This window comes from Crassostrea angulata, chromosome 1 (assembly GCF_025612915.1).
Source record: "Crassostrea angulata isolate pt1a10 chromosome 1, ASM2561291v2, whole genome shotgun sequence".
Taxonomy (NCBI): Eukaryota; Metazoa; Mollusca; class Bivalvia; order Ostreida; family Ostreidae; genus Magallana; species Magallana angulata.
Window position 1 is genome coordinate 30233097 of NC_069111.1, and position 21654 is coordinate 30254750.

The window sequence follows — 21654 nt, forward strand, 5'->3', positions numbered from 1 at the left end:
ATATAACAATTTATAATTAAGTACATCTACATTACAATAATAAAAAACATATATATCCCCAAATTAATGTACTTTAAATCAGAAAAAAATCATATTACAAAACTGAACCAAATATGTCAGCCTACTGATATTATAAAAACTGAAAAAATTTTGTTTTACATTTTTTCAATAGGAATAAAAAATAAAGTTTTTGGGAACACAAATCAAAGTGAACATTCAAACAAATCGATGTCCGCAATTATGTCGAATTCTATAATAACTGACATGTGATCAGCAAAAGTCACGTGATCAATATAAACAATAAACAAAGTTTTCTTTTATCTTATCCATCTTAAAATCTTTAAAACGGTGTAGATGATTGGATTTAAGGCGGAGTTGATAGGAAGTACAACCACAATGATCCACGCGTATTCCTGTGGTGTGACGTCAAAGCCCGTGAAAGTTAGAAAACCTGCATGTTAAGAAAAATGTTCCAGTGAAATGTAATGTAATATAGATATTTTTGCCACTTCATTTCACTCGAAGTAGTTGAAAAGAATTATGCTTAATGCGTTGTTTTCAATGGAAATTATTAATGATATTTAATTTTAAAAGCCCATAACGTACCAATTACGCCAATTGGCATCCAACAAAGCATGTCTGTGATTGTTACCGCTAACAGAGTCTTTGTCAATATTACTTCAGTTCTTTGTTGTAACGTATATCGTAAGTAGTTGTCCTTTCTCATTTGTCGAACGTAGCAAAAAATAACCAGTTGTCCCAAAGAGATTGCAATGAAAATAAGAGAATTGGCGCCAACAAACAATATCATAGAATATTCCCATCCAGACCTACGGCATATCGATAACGGTAAAGAAATACAAACACCCGAACTAGAATAATAATCCTCAAAGTAATCACCTCCAAATAGAGGTAACAGTGAAAGCATAAAAGAAAGAATCCAAACGAAAGTTGACATAACTATTGAAATCCAACTATTTTTTTTAACGCGAGAAAATTGGGAACGTATAGTCAAAATTCTATCAATAGTGATCAAAAGGAGAAATAAAACAGATGCTTCGCTTGAAAGCGTCGCCAGAACACCAGCAACAGTACAAATGTGACTGTGTCTCCACCATTCATCTTCAAAACCATAACGACCACTGAATTTTAAATTAGCTCCCGCTATAATGAACATATATACTCCCATCAGAAAGTCTGCAACACCTAAATTGATGGCGTAGATAACAGAGAATTTGAAGTTTTGAGAAATTTGTAAAATTCCTCTGTAAAATGGATTGAAAACATTTCCAAAAACAGCGAAAAGAGCAATGTACCAAATCATAGTACTAAGTAACGGAATGTCAATCAAATTGTTGCATGAGGAAATCTCGTTCACCGGTGCTGTACACTGAATTTTACCTACTGTTTTAGGTTGCGCGCAACATAAAGTATAAGTATCCACTCTTAAATATTCAATACGTATTAATCCATCAAACATTCCTTCCACTACTTTAATGTTATTGTTCTGCAGATCAAGGAATCGTAAATTTGACAGACGAAGAAAGTGGTTTCGATTTAAAGAATGAAGGTTATTAGATGACAAGTCCAAACCTTGCAGTTTTGTTATAAATGCAAATGCGTTTTCGTGAATATCTTCTAAACGATTATTCCGCATTATAAGTTGGAGAAGATTAGGCAAATCTACAAAGTCGTGTTCTCTAATCACCTTTATCATGTTGTAGGAGAGATCTAAGAAATGTAGTTGAGCCTCTGATGTTTTTAAATAGCTGGTAAAATTGATTTCTTCAATTAAATTATGTTGTAAATGCAAACATTGAAAGAAAGCGGAATAAGACCACGTGTAAAGATAATTGTGGCTCAAATCTAGCGTCATAATTCTCGAAGGAAGTGATGGTTGCCTTTTCAAATTACAAGAACTAAGATTAACTATAGTGTGTATATTGTTTATACCAACACCAACTAATTCAAAAGGAATTGAATAAGGGAATCCGGCTGTTTCTGAAAAATCTATCAATGCCCCTGTTCCAAAGACAATGTAGAAAATTTTCCTCAATGAACTTCTGTGAACAAAGAAGTTAAATCTAACTCCATACTTTGTTGTAAACTTAACACTATCAAACATACAGTTATCAAAACGCACAAGCCGAAGTGAGCTTGTAAGTTCGTCAACATCTACGATACCTATTGAGCTGTTTCTTATGGTTAATGTTTGTATCGTAAGTTTAGAATCAATTTTAAACAAGTTGAGCTTGCAGTTTATGATACTCACTTGTCTCAAATTTGAAAAACTGTCATTGAATACCAACGCATCTTGCACTAAACCAGAGGCAGTTAAAGAGGTTGTATAGACGGGTGAACTATCAGACGTACAATTGAACGAAAGTCCAGAAGAGGTACAATTAGTAGGGCAAGAGTACTCAGAATCGATGGAAGCACACAAAGGACAACAATCTCCAGTCTTACAACCATTTGAATCGGAAGCAAATAGACTTTTATCAATGCTGCTGTCAAGAATCCAGGTTTTATTACGTGACATTTTCATATTTTCTTTGCAAACTGTTTCAACTGCTTCTCTATCTGTAAATAGTCAACAAGTTGAATTATTAAACAACATGAGTATTTACCCTCCATAATAAGACTTATCAAACATATCATCTTTATTCTTTTGTAAGTTTTTTAGTACTCTAGTTGTTCCTTTTAACCATACTATGTTTTAAAATAAAGCATTGCAAAGGGATGGGGTGGTAGGAGGTTACATGTAACCTATGTGCAGATAAATTTGTCGTCGGTTAAGCTGTGACATCGTCTGGTGTTAAAGAAAGATGAAGAAATGGTTTTATATATCAATAGAGTAATATAATGAAATGTTAACGATACCGCAGTTCTTTTCATCTTCTCCGCCCAAACAGTCAGTGTTAAGATCACACACCTTACTGAGAGGAATACATTCATCCCGGAAGTCGTCACACCGAAACTCGTTTTGAGGACAGACTTCTGATAACGAGAATAAGGAAATCAATGTATTTGGGTTGAAAATTAAACAAGATGTCTCCCAGCCTTAATTAATTCTTTTTCTGGAGTATTTGTACTTTTAAATTTCATTGTTGTAACACTTAAGTCCTCAAGACAAAATAGCTCACCACAAAGTCCTTTTGTAATTGAAATATAGTCGATGAGAATCAGTCCTCTTAAGTTTTCTTGAACCGCTCTGAACACAAGCTGGAAAGAGAATACTATTTAAGGTGTCCCTGCAAAATCTTGCAGAAACTTCATTGCCTATATAAAGTAGCCAATAGAAATCAAATAGAAATTCGTTCAACATATAAACCAATGACAATTTCGTGGCCCCAGAAGCAGTTCAAAGTTCATTGCTCGAAGTAGGAGCATAAACATTTATGAAAAGTTCGACAAGTTATTTAAGATCTTTTTGAGAACTTCAATTTAACAATGATATGTTATAACTATACAATAATGCTGTTAAAGTGTAGAGCATCAAATTGTGATAACCTGACCATAACTTGGTCCCAAAGAAGGTTCACATATTTGATATTGGATTGTGAATTGTTCAAACGATAATATTGGATTTTGAATTGTTCAAACGATAGTATTGGATTGTGAATTATTCAAACGAAACCCCAAACTATTACTGGGGTTTCAGAAGAAATTATGATTGTTATGAGACACTTGTCGATATTGATGTAGATAAAAGTACATTGTAAAAAAAAACCAGTTTTAGAATTTTCAAATTTTACAGTATTTGACCAAAATAACGTGTTTAAAATTTTTGTAGAAAGGGGAAAATTTTCGGGCGCAACTGGATTCGAACTCATGACTTATATATTTGCCCTATGTTGTTGCGCGAGGTAAATAATAATTATTATATAAATTTATCTTGATTTTATTGGTTTTTTTTCGATAGGAAGTACATGTACGTTACAATATAGAGGTGTCCCATACCACCTTACAAACCAGCATAGGAATGTATATATGGGAAATCGGTTTAAAAAATCCAAAAAATACAATTACGCTACGTTTGGTTACATTATTATGTATTACAGGGGCATGGTCAGGGTTTTAGGCAAAATTTACTATTCTTATTTTAATGATTACAATGCTTCAGTAAGGCATTTTTAATAGGCAACACATATTTGAGATTCATTTCTTGAGTTACAAGAGAGTTACAGAGCTTACAATTTTTTGCTATGTAAGCAAAACTTTTGTTTTACATTTTGAATGTTGAAGTAAAAATTCCAGTTTTAGGCCTAAAAGGAATGTGTTAAACGTCAGAAACTGTCTATTTCTGCTTAAAATTAATAAGAAGATAGACTAATCAGCTTAAAAAAGAGTTACTGATATATGGAACCTATGTAAACAAAAACAGGACACGTTCCTTGTTTACATGACGAAGAATTGTGAGTCCTGTATCTTGCTTATATATCTACTACTGACTCTCAAATTGCATTTGATCTTTGTGAATGATAAAAACAGAAAAATAAAATTTGACCAAAATCGTGACATTGTCTCTTTAGAGCACCATGAAAGCATTCTAATTTATTTTGTTGTAACCTTCGGTTCGGGTGATCAAATACTATTACCTTAAATTCTCTTCCAATTGGTAGTCTTACTGACGTTCTGCTAAAGTTGACAAAAGGAGAGTTTTCATGAATATTTAAGTAATAAACAATCTTATGAGGTTTGCTATAGTCCGTGATGTAAGCAACAACCAATGGGGTGTCACCAATGACCAGGTGGGAATAGTGAAGACAGCGGAAATCTACCGACAGAGGAACCTTTGGACTGATGATGTCGCTCACATAGTAGCGATATTTTCCAACATCCGGTCGGAAACTATTTATCGCCAAAACATATCTGTCTTCTAATTGCTCCACTTGGTCTCTGGTGTACTCAGGGAATCCTGAAACATAGTTACAAAAACAACATTTAAATTCGCATTCGTAAATGAATGATGTCGATAATTGATTTTTGCAATATTTTTTTTTTCAGGGAATAACGAGGAGTACTGTTGGATAAAGTCTATCAAAGCCGTTTGTTACGTAATAGATAAAAAGTTGATTAAGAAGCATCTCTCGGAATAAATTCAAATAGCACTTTTAAAAGAATTGAATAAATTTTCGAAAGTCTTTACATGTTCGTTTGATAGTTATTAAATCGAGTTTAAAGCTGCTTGGTCCGATTTTTTTGTTATTACAGTATCAAAATATTTTTCATACAAACCATTTATCTTAAAAAGTTATGGACTTTCTCCTATTAACACCAGCAAAATCAGTCTCCTTTCAAAGTTAGAAATATTTAAAATAAATAAAAATAATTTCATTTTGGGCAAACGAAAAAACAAACCAAAATGCATCACGGGAATGTTTAGAAAAGGAAACCGCTTGGTTTCGTCCACCGAATGACTGGGTTTATTCAACCCGCATGCTATGCATCGATTGTAAAGAAAGCAGACTTCAGAAATATTAGCAAACGAAACGTACACATGTTTATTTGTAATTTGTCTGACCATTTCAACCTTTATTTAAAGCGATGTCAAAGTCGTAATACAACCATACCAGTCGCGTTGCAGGAGTGAAATTTAACATGAGGCGAAATAACGCGGTACCTTTTTATGTCGTTTGTTTTGTTAGCAAATTTTGTACGTATTTTTCTTCATTGAAAATTGGCATAATTGACTGGAAAAACTACTGCATTGTCTATTATTATACATTTACTAAGCATAGCCATCGTTTAAAAGCGTGCATAAAATTGGACATCAAACCGGACCAAGCAGCTTTAACTAATATGCATACATTGCTTTCTTTAGTGATATTATAGTTATAAAAACTTGAATATAAAGAAGTTATGTCAATTCCCTAAATTTACTTGTAACAAAATGAATATAATTTCTCTTATTAGAACTATTAGAACTATTTAAACAAGACCATAGACTTTCGGTAGGGACGTATCTTTCTATTTCTTGCATCAACACAAGTTAAAAATGACGCTGGTGTAAATGAAATGTGCATGGATTGCGTAGTCTTAGCTCATCTTGTTGATTTCAAAGAGCTATGACTGAGTGACCGACAATGAAATACTAGTAGACAGAAATACGTAACACTGCTGTTTGACACAACTACCCAGAATCCAAGCTTTTGTTAGAATGGTTCTAGATAACCAAATAGCACTAACCTGTCAAATTGATCGATCGAACCACTTTACGACTCCACAAATCGCCACCTTGATAAATTGTACGTGTGCCGCAAACAAATTTGATTGTCTCTAATTTTGAATAAAAACAATATACGGAACGATGGTCAGGCCTGACAAATGACGCGTGCGTAGTCCATCCACAGGTATCAGTTTTGAAAATGCATTTTTCTGAAAGTAAAAGAAAGTGAACAAGTGATAGGTCTTTCTTTTCTATTATTGATTTTAAACACGTGTATATTTCGATTTTTTCATTGAACTAAACGGAGGATTCTGTTTTGTAAGGGAGGGGTTGTTTAAGACCTTGGATTATAAAGAGATGTTGCGTGGCAGTTATATTCTGTCTGTTGCTTAGTGCTTTTGTGATGACCATTACCATATTTGTGAATTTAATAACAATCAGGAGGGGAAATCTCCAAAAAGAGATTTATCTGAAGATATGATTTTTAAAAGACTGTGAAATATTAATATAAAACATTGATAAATAAAACTCTTTCTTCCGCCACAACTGCAATTAGCAGTAGAAAGTTGTAAAACTTAATAAGCACAGAGACTGAACAGCACGTAGATTAGACATGCAGATGCCCGAATTGTCATTCTATTTTTAAGGTGTATTGAGCAACCTAAAAAATTATCAAAATCAAGTCATTTAGCTCACCTGAGCTGAAAGCTGAGCCATTGTGATCACATTTTGTCAGTCGTCCGTCCGTCTGTCTGTCCGTAAACTTTTCACAATTTCGACATCTTCTCCAGAACCACTGGGCCAATATCAACTTAACTCAGCACAGAGCACTCTTAGGCAAAGGGAATTCAAAGTTGTGAAAAAAATCAATCATTTTTTCCCACCCGTTAAATTCACATCTTATTTTTTTCACGAAATATAGACCACGCCTTTTTTAAATTGTTGTTCGTGTGAGCGATGGGGCCCATGGGCCTCTTGTTAAGTAAAGTATGCATTAAGTATTAAACGAGTAAAAGATTTTGTGTCTGATTTTAAATATTGCGAATTTATCTTAAAAGATATTCATTAGATAAGCAAAAACATACTTACCAAAATTTCTAGAAGAGTTCTCAGAAACATGAATCACTAAACAATAAAAGAGGGCATAAAGCTTTGCCATGATGAATCTCCACTGTACGAATTTCATTACCTAAAGGTAAATAAGCATCTCGCTCACTTTGTACCGTTATAACGTAACATTACTTTATAGGTGAAAAATCAATACGTTTCCAATGAGAATTCAGGATTTTTTCCACGCTTAACAAGCTTCAACATTATAAACAAAAGTAACTTGAAACTGATTTCGACATTCTATTAAATGGAGTGAGGGGTAAGATAAATAACAAAAAAGAAAAAGTTTCCATTATGGGTAATTAACTAGTTTGTTTGGACACTCGACATTTTATTTAAGGTATTCATAAAAAATATGTGTCCAATGGAGCCAGCCTCCCACTTCCAAAAAAGATATTGCTTTTTTATGTAGCTTACATGAATGTACATATAATTATTATTTAACAGCCAGTTTTACTGTATCTTGTAGATTTCGGTCCTCTTGTTGTCAATCAGCGTTTGTATGATTTCATTTGATTTTCTCGATTGATTTAACTTCAATATGCGACTCAAATCCTCGTCACAGGTATTGCTGGGCTGTTTCAACATTGTCTTCAAAGTTAAACGTAAATTATAATCAAATCCGAAATGGCAATGTAGAAACAAAGAATAGAAATCTGAGTTAATGTGCAACCATACGATACAATTTGCCATCCGATTTTCGCTTCATTTGTTTTTTATTTATTTCAAACATAACCCTTCAAAAAGAATTGCATTTAAATTGGTTAACTAACTAATAATTCGGATTTGAAATGATATATACCAGTTAGGGTGGAGGTCTTCACCAAAATATTTTTTCATAGATCGTTAAAGTATTATTTTTGAAACATGATTTCGTTGTTCAAAGGAGGATACATGCTCTCAAATATTTTATACAATTTTTTTTGTTTATTTTCTGAGAAAGTAAAAAATCTGTTTCCGTTGGAAGTAACACTGCATAGAGATAAAAACTTGGGGTGAATAAATATGAATAATATGCACATATTTGATATATGTTAAATTGATCTGCAAAACAACAACTTCCAATCTTGAAAACTGAAGGATGACTTATCCGTACAATAGGGGTGCCCTTTAGGCAGCCGCACGTCCGCCCTTTTCATCATTTCAATAACCGGATTTTTCCTTTGGAAAACACGTTTAATAAAATCGAACTTTATTTGCTTTTCAGAAATTCATTACGTCTATGCATACTTCAAATTTCATTTAAGGCAAAAATAAAAACACAGATTTCATTTTTTCATAAAGCATTTTTATTCATTCATCCGGACACACAGTGTCCAAAGTAATGATAAAAACGTTGTCACAGACAACATGTAAAGTTGATCACTGTCACAGACGATATCACAGATTGGTAGAATTGAGCAGATTGAAATTCCATCTGAATTAGGTTGACCGGTTACTTCATCTGGACACACAGTGCCCAAAGTAATGATAAAAAACGTTGTCACAGACAACATGTTAAGTTTATCACCGTCACAGATAACATGTAAAGTATAAATATTACTGTCATAGACAACATGTAAAGTTTATCACAACCATAGTCGATATCACAGACGATATCACAGATATCGCATGATATCACAGATTGGTTGCCACGGGCATCAAAAACGTCATGAAAGACACAGTAGTTGAAAGTAGTTCATTCCATTCATGTATAAACGCTTCAGGAAACAGCTCCACAACATTAGAAAGACCGGAAGTTAGGAGAACCTCGGGTCTTCCGGAGCTGTCCGATTCCAACAACTAAATGGCGACATCCCACCAAACAGGTCCAGAGAGACAGCGGGTTCGGACGTCTGTGGAACCTAGAGGAACAAACACGGCAAATTGTAAAGCTACTATAATAGCCTTTCTAGGATTTTACATTTTCCCCTGTGCACTTAAGCTATGTTTTTAGTCAAATTAAATAAATTACAATCGTATTTTCCACAGCAGCGTAAAATATTTTAAGAAAAAATGCAAATCTTCCATTTTAAAAACACGTAATTTGCAAACATTTTTTTTAAATTTTAAATAATTCTGATGTGAAGCACTGTAACATTAAGTTTGAAGCGTGAAATTAAGATTTATAAACATGTCGCTAAGTTTGAGATAGACTTGTGCTTTTAACATTTAATTTCTAACTTTTTTCACCTCAATCAAATTTTTAAAAATTGCAATGGCTGTATCTTTTTAAAAAATGTGATAGGGTAAATATATATATATAAATCGTATCATTGTGCTTTTATTCATTTTCAATTTTACGGGTCTATTTTCTTCTCTGAGAGGTAAAATATCATAAAAGATGCTTATGTAAGTACATGTACATGTAGAAGTCTTCCTACCTTATTGCCAGTATGAGTGTTTAAGGTGGAGCGGACACTGTTGGTGAGTTTTGGAGTCTGGACAGCAGCTTTCAGATGTTGACGCTCGTTCTGTCTGGCTTTCTGACGAGCAAGCATCTGCAATTTATAGCACTGCTATTTCATTTTACATTAAATGTTGAAGAACAATAATGAATTGTTTGTTTTTACTTCTCATAAAACAAAATCTACATTCAAGCTTTGGAAACAATTACATACCTCATCGTACGACTCTTCCCTTGCAGGTTGTGATTGATATTTGGTGTTTGCCTGGTGACGCTCTGCGTCATATGATTGTTGAGGCATACATGGACGCCTGTCACAGCCATATCGTCTGTACGCTGCGTCACGTCTTGCCTCTTGATTATCACACTGACAACTCTCTGCCACGTATTGCTCAGTGACCGTTGACTGTAAAAATGAATAAGAAAAATATTAAAGCACTCCATTACAATCAGCGGGATCAAAGTGACCGCGTTATATGTACATGTACATTACGAATTTCTTTCTTACCCAGACACACAACTTTTTCTTAGGTCTATCAGCTGCATTAGGCTCCGGTCCCTTTCTTTTTGCATCGTTTGGTCCAGTCAGAGCAGACGACTGAGACTCCAGGAATTGGTGAACCGACGGTTGCGAAGCAGCCAAACCATGGCGTGTGTCACAAACAATGCCTTCCTTGTTGTTAAATTGTGATTGTCCCACACAAACACTGCCTCCCCTCTTATTGAGTTGTCCCCTTGATCGTCTCCCAAACAGAAGACGTGGATCACCAACATGACTTCCCTCCAGATGTACAGCCGGCTTGACGTCCTGATCTGGGATGGTGATCCTTATCAGCTTCCAAGGAAGTAATGTATCAGTTATCCTAGAGCCTGCAGCTTTTGTATCAGTCTGCTTAAAGCTAAGTGTCGTTATTGCATCAGCCTGCTTCCAGCTTACAGCCGCTGTTTTGTCAGTTTGTTCTGACTCGGTAGTTGCCGCTGTCACACTCTGCTCAGAATCTCTGACGGGTGACAAAGGTCTCGGTGACGAGGGGGGACTGTCCAAATAGCTGGTCAGTCCCAGGTCCTCTAGAGTCGGCGTCGGGTGATACATGATGGTTAGGTAGTCCGGAGGCGCATACTTGTCGATTGGCTTGACTTGAGGCTGCAAAAAATATAAATAATAAATGAAATTCATTAAGGTTTCAAATACCAAAATTCTGTTTGTTGTTAATGACATTATCAACATAAAATTATTTTTCACTGGGTTCATATTGTAAGCAAAAAAATCAGGTATTTAATTGCAGATGATCATGGCGTTTACCTCTTTCCTGACTGGTCTGTCAAATCTTGGTTGTGACAGATCATGAATTTGAAGTGGATCTCGTCGTGACCAACAAAAAGCGCCATCATTGTCAAAGTCAGTCTTGGTTTGTGCACGGCGTGCTTGGTTCACACTGGAATGAGTAGACTGGTGCCCATGGTGGTAAGATTGGTGCCCATGAGACTGTCTTGGTTGGTGCCCATGAGCATGAGTTGACACGTTTCCTTGAGCATGATTTGACTGGTGTTCATTAGCATGGCTGGACTGCTTCCAATGTCCATAGTTTGAGTGTTGAGCATGGTTTGAGTCATGTCCATGACGGTGGGTAGATTGGTAGCCACCAACAGGACGACCAGTGGGTACATTCTGGGACAGACTGGTCACTACTGACTCGGACCCTACATGCTGACTTGTGTAGGAAGTCCTGGCAGTGTTAGTTTGATTGTCTCTCTGATGAGACTGGACCTGAAAAAAATTTAATTAATATGGTTTAATCACGCAAAAACGCAAGTGTAAATTTATATTTCTTTAAATTTACGTAGAAAAACAATGAAAATACTGGTATTTTTGTCATGACTTACCCATTGTGGAACCCCGTTGTCAGATCTTTGGGTGGCATTAGATGTTTGAGAAGCTGTACGGCAGGTTCGATGCACATGGCTCTTAGTGTTCAGTCCAGTCTGTAAAATATCAATTTAGTTTTATGGATTTTGTTTAATAATATGGTAAACGATTTTGTTTAAAGTACATGTATTTAGAAATTAGAAAATAAACCCCTCTTTAAAAAAATGTTTTTGCAAAATGTTTAAAAATTGAAAATGATAAAATATTAATCCCAAACACTTACACATTGGATATACTAGAACACAGTGAATTACACAGTGCTAGATATAACAAAATCTGAGACCTGCTGAGACAGGCCGGAAGTGGAGGATGGGGTCAGTATGTCCAGTCCCAGCCTCTTGTAGAAACTGGAGGCGTCTTCCCCCACAGAGGCGGACTCAACTCTTTTCTGAAACAGAGAATATGACTTCATAACCTACAATGTCTGATAATGGGGTATTTACCAATAATATGAGTGTTGATAAGATTTATCAGAGTTTATTATAAGAGTTAAAAATGAGAACAAACTGACCATTCTGTTATTATTTTGTTTATTAATTGAGATTTAATTTATAAGTATCTGTGTACATGTATATAGGCTCCTGTTTTATCAATACGTTATGAAAGACTGGTCATTATCCCCAGTAACAGGGGTGTCTGGGTCTGAATGGGGCGGATAATTTTGGTAAATATATGTCAAGTTTCTTAGTTAGAAAAACAATTGGAAACTGGACCTCTAATAGACCTATAAAATAATAACTGATTATTTCTTTTATTCAATTATCGATATAAAGGTCACCTAGATAATATTCCCATTCTTGATCTTCTTGATTTTCTTTTTTATTCATCATAGTATAAAAATAAATAATATGAAGTCGTTCCAAAACCAAACCACGAATTTAATTTTGATGAAAATTATATCCATGGAACTAAAAATAATAAGATGGTATTTGAGTTGCTATGGAGAAGATAATCATTTTTCTTATATAGAGACAAAATTGTAAAAAATAAAATTTCCGTTAACAAAAAAATTGCCAAAAATCTACACAAAGCCACAAAATAAGAATTGTCGGATATATACCGTAGAAGTTTTGAAGCAAAACCGATAAATCTAACATTTCTGTTAATCATGGCTGCTGCAGTTTTTGAATAATGGCGGCCTACTCATCAAATTATCTAAATTGCACGTGATCTCTATGCAACCCACGAGAGAAAAGATCTAAAAAACAATCTTTACCCTCTTATTCATGTTTGGGATCATTTTCTCTTTTGCTCCGATCATTTCTTTCTATCGAATTCGCAATTTTTATCTCTCGGCGTTCAGACACGTCTGTTCGCTTCGACCAATTCGTAAAGAATGAGCCGTAACTACAAACAAAACGTACCTATAAAAAATCCTGGATCCACGCATATACCGTATATGACGTTGCCAGTGACAACGTCCCTATATGACGTTGTCACTGGCAACGTCATATACGGTATATGCGTGGATCCAGGATTTTTTTTTTCCAGAGGGGTGTCCGAGGGATAATATGTATGTGTGCTGGGGTCGGAGGGTTCCGAGGCTTTTTTCAGTTAATTTTACTATGTAAATCTAAGAAATTTGAAATATCCAGGGGTTCAGACACCCCCCCCCCTCCCCCCACCAACTATAGACCCTATTTCCCAGATCTTGATCACAAATTTGAAAAGCAGGAAAAGATCTAGGTTATGAACATTGTATACATTGTAATAACATTTAAAATAAATATGTTAGTTAGATCAACTCATTACTGGAGGAGTGGAGAAAAAGAGGAGTCAGCGTTGTAAACGTTACAGTATTGTGTTGTTGTTGTTTTTTTTTTAACTGGGCCTGTCTAAAGTCGACTGTATTATCATCTACATATATTTATTTACATGTATTTACATCACATGCTTACTTACCTTTACATAATGCACAACTGAGATAAGCAAATATCCTTTGAATAAATAAACTGGGTATACAGTCACAGGAAGTTGCCGTCTGCTCAGGTAAGGGATATCACTCTATTCCGATATAAAAAATACAAATAATTATTTAGAGTTATCTTTCTTTTCTATAAGTTTGTGATAACATTTTATATTACAGCAACTATTTGATCAAACATGGCACATTAAACTCCCATTTTTATATAGGCCTACTAGGAATCAATCAATAGATAATTCTGGAACTAAAATACTTGTTTTTTTCGTTTATATTATTTATTGTTTCTGTCCAAACTATTTCATGGTCTGATTTTAAGAACACGACTTTTCATGAAGGTTACACTCCGAGGTAAGTGCTGCACTGCACGGGGGTACAAAGCAAATAGAATATCTTTTAAAGGGGTATAATCTTTATCCATTTGAAATTAAAATGGAGTTTAGAAAATGAATCCAAAATGAATACATACAGCGCGGCGAATTTACTAAGAACCCTTAGCAGAACAGCATACATTGTACATACACGTACAAGAGGTGATAGGCGGTAAGCTAATAATATAATAACTTATTCACAAAATTTGTGAATATAGTTACTTATTGCCACATGCACGTGTAATAAATAACCTACCCGAACATATGATAATGTAAACTATTATAAAATAATAATGTAATTGTAAATTTATGCCCATTTGTGGGGGGGGGGGGGTACATATAGCGGAAGCACGACTCCCCCCACCCCCGCCACCACACACGTAAATGTACATCACCCACTTGAACTTCAAATTTCTTTTTTATTAGAGGCTAAATAAATTTGAGTAAATCAAATTTAATTGAGAGAGGGGGTAGAATAGATGTCTTAGTTTGTTCTATTGATATAGAAATAGAATTTTTAAAAAGACACAAAAAATAAGAATTAAATCATGAAATAAATGAGTATCAATTTACACCTACAGGAAAATTGAAATACAAATAAAAAAAACTTAAATAATAATTTTTGTTCTGATATTCCTTCATAATATTCAACACAGGGTTTGATACATTATGAGAAATAAAAAAGTGGGCGTTATCCATCCCCTTTTTTGTTAAGATTGAGTCAAAACCCTGTGATTTCTAATTAATGGTTCATCCAAGCAAAGCTCGGAAACAACCGGAACTGCTAGTTTGTATCGCGTTTAAAAGAAAAATTTGAAAAATATATAGGAGTGTTATTTTAGTGTTAAATGTACAAAGACGTTTCATCCACAAAACATTAGTTTGGTTCATTGATTAAACAGTGAACACCATACATTAAAGACAGAAGTCAGTGTTATGAGTTCAACGCCCAATGATGTCAGCCGTTCTTAATATTTACCAAAAGTTCACAATTTTTCTACACGTTTTTTCACTTGCACAACTCATCTTGAAAATAGTATCAATAGCAATGGATGAAAACACAATTTATTTTTATTGTTCTTATATTATTTTTTTGTTATTTGCAATTTATGAATTTTTCACATAGATATTCATACACACACTCATACAATCTCAACAAGAATATACAATAAATAGCTTGAGGACTATAGTTGATACAACGTACAGAAAAGAAAGTATACGAGTCTACTCGTGAAAAATATTTCTCCACAAAATCCATCTTTTGTCAAATATTTTCATTTCAGAATTTTTATAAGATATACATTTTTCAATTTCATATTTCACTTTTAAGTAACATAATAAACCAGATAAACATGGAAGTTTGTTTTGTTTAGAACAATAAAAAATGAACAGTTTTCCATATAAAATAAGGAAATTCACAACCATGTTTGTATCTAGAAGAGGAAAATTTCCAAAAATAACATTTGATATATTGAAACCAACTCTTTCTGAAGTAGTATTATAAATGTGAATACTAGATTTAAAACTGATTCCACATAGCTAATGAATGGGAACAACTAACAAAATTATGCTCATTAGTTTCAGTAGAATTCCCACAGAATGTGCAATCATCGTTATCAGTAACTTTTATCTTCTTCAGATAATTTTTAACTGGGAGAATTCTGTGTAAAATCCTATACTGGAACCATTGAGCAGCAGAATCTTTGGTCACATTAAAATATATTTTGAATACATCTTTGGTGTTTTTTTTCTAAATAACCATTAAGTGACATTTCAGAGTTCCATCTGACAGCAGAAGCTGCAGTTTTGTCTTTAGTGTTAATATTTTTATAGATAATATTGGTACATTTTTTATAAAAGAACAATGGCTCATAATACAATGGTATAATTGGACCAATATTATAACAATACATTTCTTTGGTGAAACTAAAAAGTCTTAAAAACTTTGCAATGGCACTTATAATGCTATTATATTGCATTGTACATACATGACTAATGTTAAATTTGTTTTCAAACATCTCTTTTGGTAGAAGAGTTCCATTATCATCTAAGAAATCATTAACAGTTTTTACACCCTTTTCATACCAGTATTTTATAAACAAACTTTTCCTACCAACCGTTATCTTAGAACTGTACCATACAGGAGATGAAGTAACCTTGTAAGAACTTTGCAAGTTACCATATATGATGCCAGTACATACAACCATGATTTTAAAACATCAACCCAAAAGTTGTTGGTTGTCTTATCTAAAAGTTTCTTAATGAAATCATCACCAAAATCCAGAATTTTTCTGACAGCAGTGTCACCATATATTGCATAAAAAATATGAATCCATGATTGTTCTCCTCTAAGGAGCTTTTGTGTCCAGGAACTTTTTAATGATACTAAAAAATTATCAATATTGAACATATCAAGTCCACCATTAAAATATTTTTGGGTAACAACATCCGGTTTGATTTTATCACACTTGGCTTTCCATAGAAATCTAAAGAGTTCTTGGGTCAAAGATGACAAAAATTCTTTATTGGGGTTTGGTAAAGAGATAATAAGATGATTGAGCTTCGGCAATATAAGTGTTTTAATTACGGTTACTCTTCAAATAGGAGTGAGAATTCGTCTATTCCATTGCTGAATCAATGCCAGTATCTTTGGTAATTGTTTATCATAATTTAAGTCAACAATTTTATTGAGATCAACTGAAAAATAAATACCTAATAAATTGAATACTGTTGATCCCCAATCTAGTTTCCACCTAGTATGATGGAAGACTTGACTAGAAAATTTTCTTGAGCCAATCCAAATAATTTTTGTTTTCGAACTGTTAATTTTTAAACCAGATAATCTTGCAAAAAGTTCTAAAGTTTCAAGAGCAGCAAAAAGAGACTGTTCAGAACCATCAAGGGTTAGTGTAGTGTCATCGGCATACTGTGTTAGTTTATATTCCTTGTTATTAATAATTATACCTTTGTTTTGTTTAATCAAAATAGAAAGTATTTCTGCACAAAGTATAAATAGATAAGGGGCAACTGGGCCCCCTTTTCCACAGCCGCGTTGAATACTAAATTGATCTGATAAGTAACCACTTTGCAGAATTGCAGATTTAAAATTGGTATTTAAAATTTTTACCCAGTCTGACAATAATATATTTACCAAATCCAAAAAATTCTAAAACTTTGTAAATGAATGACCATGAAATAGAATCAAAGGCTTTCTCAAAATTATTTTATATTATTCATCTATTAATTTTGTTGATATTCATACTAAGCATGCAACCTTTAAAAATTATATTTTTCCTGAACATGAAATAAATAAATGATCAATTTCAAGATACCGGTTTTGTTTACAGTGGAAAATCACTCTTTGCCTTAAACTAAACTTGTTTCAAAGCTTAAGATCGTATCTGACGTTCTTTAAAATAACGTGGGTGAAGTTGCTTTATATTTTTTAAATGCTTCTTGTTGCTAGGTATTTACATAATAATGGAAAGCGTTTACAAGATTTATGTGCATGTAAGCAGACTTTTATTTTTGTTTAGTTTTGTAAATCTCAAAATATCTAAAAGATTAAAGAAACAAAATCTTGCATTTGCTGTGTTCATATATTGAAACATGGATAATTTAAGAGAGAATTGTAGTGTTAAATTGTTACACACATAATATTTTAAAAAAGATATATGTCTGTTGAAAAGGCTCGTCTGGCTAGAAATTCCTATGATGTGTATGATTCATTCTCACTGTGTGTGATCCATTGAAGTAATAAACATAAATTATCGAAAAAGTACTTATTCTTGATATTCACCCGTATATATCCATGGTAAACAAGATTAAATACAGGTAACCATAGTTTCTCGTTATTTGAAAATGTTCATTTCTGCTTAATGCAAATGTCAACTGACAAAAGCAATGAAGTGGATTAGTGTTCACAAAAATTTTCATCTAAAATTTCAAGAGTTAATTAGATGCGCTCGTTTGTCGAAACTGCCTCAAAGTAACAGTCTTTCTTCTGTACATTCAAAGTTAATTTTGTTTGAGATATCTTTACATGTATATATCAAAAAGCCATACTGGAAAGAGTAAAAATTGTTCAGTTTGAGCCATCAGCGTTTAGAAGGAATTGATAAATTAAATTTTGCATTTTATAGTACTAGTGATACATTTTAATGTGTAAGTGAAATATATTTAAGAGAGATGCAGGTCATTTTTTCATCGATTGATTTAATGTCCTTTGGGGTAAAGATACATGATTAAAAGAAGATTTAAAAAAAAAAAAAATTCCATACAGCACTTTTAAAAATATTTTTTGGCAAGTAAATGTAACAGTTATAGAGGAGCTATACCGTTTTAAATAATCGTAAATTCATGTATATGTTTTACGGTTTCGCGAATATGTATTTGACCTAACAAAGAAATTCTTGGCACGTGAAGACGATTATCAAATGATCCCTTCTTTATCAGGCTACAATTTGAAGTAATACGTTTTCAATTTACGAATTTTACGATATCTATATCTGTGAATCAATTTACTGGTTTTTAGCCAATAAAAAAAATCCACAGGAACAAACCAAATTTTTCCTTCATTATCATAGCAATCACATTAATCTAATTATTCTAAAAGATTCAGAACAAATTCCAAATGATTTTTTAAAAGCACGTGTATATAGAATCATACTATTTTTGTTTTTGTATTTTTATCAAGCATCTGTACATGTAACTATATAGGTTAATCGAAATCGATCGAAAATCAATAAATAACGAAAATTAAACATGAAATTATAGATTCGCTGAGAGATAGCATACATTTATGCGTCTATTGATAATGCTACATACACTTATGCATGTAAAAGTTACTGTAATAAAAAGATATAGTGGCGTCGGAAGCAAATTGAAAGTGGGGGGGGGGGGGGGGGTAGACTTGTCAAAAAAAAAAAAGGTCTTTGGTTCTGGTTTTGTATACCCCCCCCCCCCTTTCCTAGCCCCCCCCCCCCACCCGTTCCGACGCCTATGCGATACTATATATAAAAGATATAACTAGTTGATGTTCCCAGACACTCTATACAAAGATCTTTATCTATTTCTGCAAAGTGCGAACTAGTGAATGTGCACCGACCCGACCTACATATCTATAGACTGTCTGTGTCTGTAATATAGATCAACAGATATGAATGAAAATTGTCTGTATGATTTTTAAACTAAAATGCCAGTCATCTCTTTTAACAAGTTAAAACTAGTTACATCCGCCTCTCTCTCTCTCTCTCTCTCTCTCTCTCTCTCTCTCTCTCTCTCTCTCTCTCTCTCTCTCTCTCTCTCTCTCTTATAAAGATGTAATCAATGGCAACTGTCTGATTTCTCTTTCAATTTTTTTTTGTAAAATATTTCTCAATTCTATTGCAGTTCCCTGACATTTTATTGCCTATTCAAACTGAAAGTTTTAAAGCTGAATGTTGTTGTGGTCTTTTTTTCATATCAAAGAATTTAAAAAGGAATACTGAATACTTTAATTCATATGAGTATAGTTGTAATAAAATTTCTTCAATAAGCAGAATTTTTTTTGTCACACTGAAGATCTTTTCAGCAGTCCTGAAAAGTGTGTGAAACTTTTTGTCGAAATTTTGAACAAATTTAGCCCACCTTGTAACGTCATTGCATTTGTCTTGCGAAATGACACAGATGGGTGAGGCATTAGAATAATATGTACAGCCATGAAGGACTAAAGAAAAAAAAAAGAAAAATAAAGATGGGCGGGATGACGTCATACGCTTATTGACCCGTGATCTACCACGCTATATGAGTGGTCATGCATCATCTAAAAGCTGTCACATTTCGATAATATCTTTTCTACCTCAGTAATCAATGTAATAAAATGTAGACATTCCCACTGTCATTTTCGCCTATATACATGTATATCCGCGTAAAGTTTTATGTCTTATGACATTGAAGAGTACAACTGATCTTTTTAAATTTCAACCCCACTTCAATATTAACCTACAATCCCTTGAACTCTCTTGTTTAATTTTTTTTTTTTTGTCTAATTTTTGGAGAGGAAAATCACCATGGTCGTTGCAACTAAACCAAGTATTTCTTTTTTTAATTTCAATTTAGTTGCTATTATTCTCGAAAAATTTGATGGATTTTGAAGTTAGTAATGAAGTTAAGTTTAAGGTTGTTTCTACATATGTATGTACCTAAATAAAAAAAATTCCTTTTTCATATACACTTTCAATATCGATTATAATCTTGAATTTTCAGTCTGATAGACTGTATGTTGCTGTCACTTAGAAATAAAAGATTCATCTCTGAACTTCCCCATAGTCCAATTTCCTCGCCGTTGTCATGATACTATTAGTTTTAGATATATTTTTCTTCTTTATCCTTATAGATTCCGAATTATATCAGGGGAATCTACTCGATTCCACACAGAGCCTGAAGGACTTGGTAACATACCGGTAAATGTGTATTTTATCATGTAATTATCTTGTTTCTCATGTCGAAGCTATATATGATTTGAGTAAAATTTGGTCTTTATGATTCAATACTTTTTTTAAAAACTCTATATCAAACTTGTTGAAAGGGACATGATCACGATTCTAATGAAATTCTATTTTTCTGTTTTTAAAATTTACAATGCTTTAGGAATGCATTTCTAATGATCAAATGAAATGAGAGTTAGTCGTCGAGTTATGAGCAAGATACAGGGCTTACAGTTCTTTGTCATGTAAACAAGGCTCGTATCCTGTTTTTGTTTACGTAGGTTCAATATACCAGTAAACAATCATTTTTTCAAGCTGATTTATCTATCTTCTTATTCATTTCAAGCATCAAAAAACAGTTCCTAACGTTTCACACATTTATTTTTAGTTCTAACACTGGAATTTTTACTTCAACATTCAAAATGTAAACAATTTAAGCTTTGTTTACATAGCAAAGAATTCTAAGCTCTGTAACTCGCTTAAAACCCAACGAATGACACTTAAATTTTGATTGCCTATCAAAAATGCCGTACTCAAGCATTGTAATATTACAATCGAAATATTAATTTTTGACCAAAATCGTGACCATGCCCCCTTAAGAGACACTGGTAGTATTTGACACAAGACGCTATTTCTGTGATCCAATCAAAATCGGTCAAAAATATGCTTTTTTATGTTTTTCGGATGAGAAATAGAGGGCGCAGCTGTGAACAAGCAAAATAAGTCTTGGATGGATACATTTTTTGATGAAAATATTTTGCTTGCGTAAGCCTGCGCTCGATGTTTTCTGGATGAAAATCTGACGTTATTTGGATCAAAATGAAAATTGTGAAAATATCTTTCACATAAAATATTATCAGATAGTTCTTTACGTCAATTTTGTTGAAAAAAAATACACAGTGAAATGTTGCAAAATTGTTTTGTTGAAATAATAACAATGAAAATTGTTTATCGTATAAACCCTTTTTATTACGTCATTTAATTAAATGATAGAAATGAATTATAGCAATGACATATTTTCCACGTGATACGTGTATGGTATAGGTGTGTCACATCATTTCTTTTTATTCCTAAAAGTTTTCATTCGGGTAGTTCAAAACAGATAAGCAAAATGTTCTTATAAGTCAAATTGTCTGATGAATTAATATATTGTATTGTGTTCTTTGTAATGAAACCTGTAAATATTTAAAATATGAAAGAAAAAATGACCTCAGAGTGTTTGGCCCATCGGCTCGAACCTAAAATATCAACCCCCTATTGGTTGCTTGTAAAATGAAATATTCATTGTTAGAATTTGCTATGC

At 33.2% G+C, this 21654-nt stretch overlaps 2 protein-coding genes across 2 annotated transcripts; both read right to left on the reverse strand.

The window, feature by feature from the left end:
* Positions 1–329: 329 nt before the first annotated feature.
* Positions 330–7328, reverse strand: LOC128168337 (uncharacterized; the record flags this gene model as incomplete). The annotated part of the gene is made up of 7 exons (XM_052834605.1): positions 7259–7328; positions 6190–6378; positions 4599–4918; positions 3144–3222; positions 2881–2997; positions 607–2580; positions 330–451 (listed from the first exon to the last, which is right to left on the reverse strand). Coding segments are annotated over exons 1-7 (2871 nt in total), but the record flags the coding sequence as incomplete, so codon positions are not given.
* Positions 7329–8675: 1347 nt separating this feature from the next.
* LOC128170129 (uncharacterized) lies at positions 8676–12853 on the reverse strand. Its single transcript, XM_052836083.1, has 8 exons — positions 12809–12853; positions 11876–11980; positions 11550–11648; positions 10969–11433; positions 10174–10809; positions 9880–10071; positions 9643–9759; positions 8676–9123 (listed from the first exon to the last, which is right to left on the reverse strand). Exons 1-8 carry the CDS (start codon positions 12851–12853, stop codon positions 9019–9021), a joined length of 1764 nt encoding a protein of 587 aa, XP_052692043.1. The 3' UTR covers positions 8676–9018.
* Between the last annotated feature and the right edge of the window lie 8801 nt (positions 12854–21654).

Bases quoted from the DNA above. Each gene is read 5' to 3' on its own strand.
- LOC128170129 (XM_052836083.1), bottom strand. From the start codon at position 12,853: ATGATCGGAGCAAAAGAGAAAATGATCCCAAACATGAATAAGAGG. The intron at 11,434-11,549 runs GTAAGTCATGAC...AATTTTTTTCAG, and splicing joins ACAACGGGGTTCCACAATGG to GTCCAGTCTCATCAGAGAGA. The intron at 9,760-9,879 runs GTATGTAATTGT...TATAAATTGCAG, and splicing joins GGGAAGAGTCGTACGATGAG to ATGCTTGCTCGTCAGAAAGC.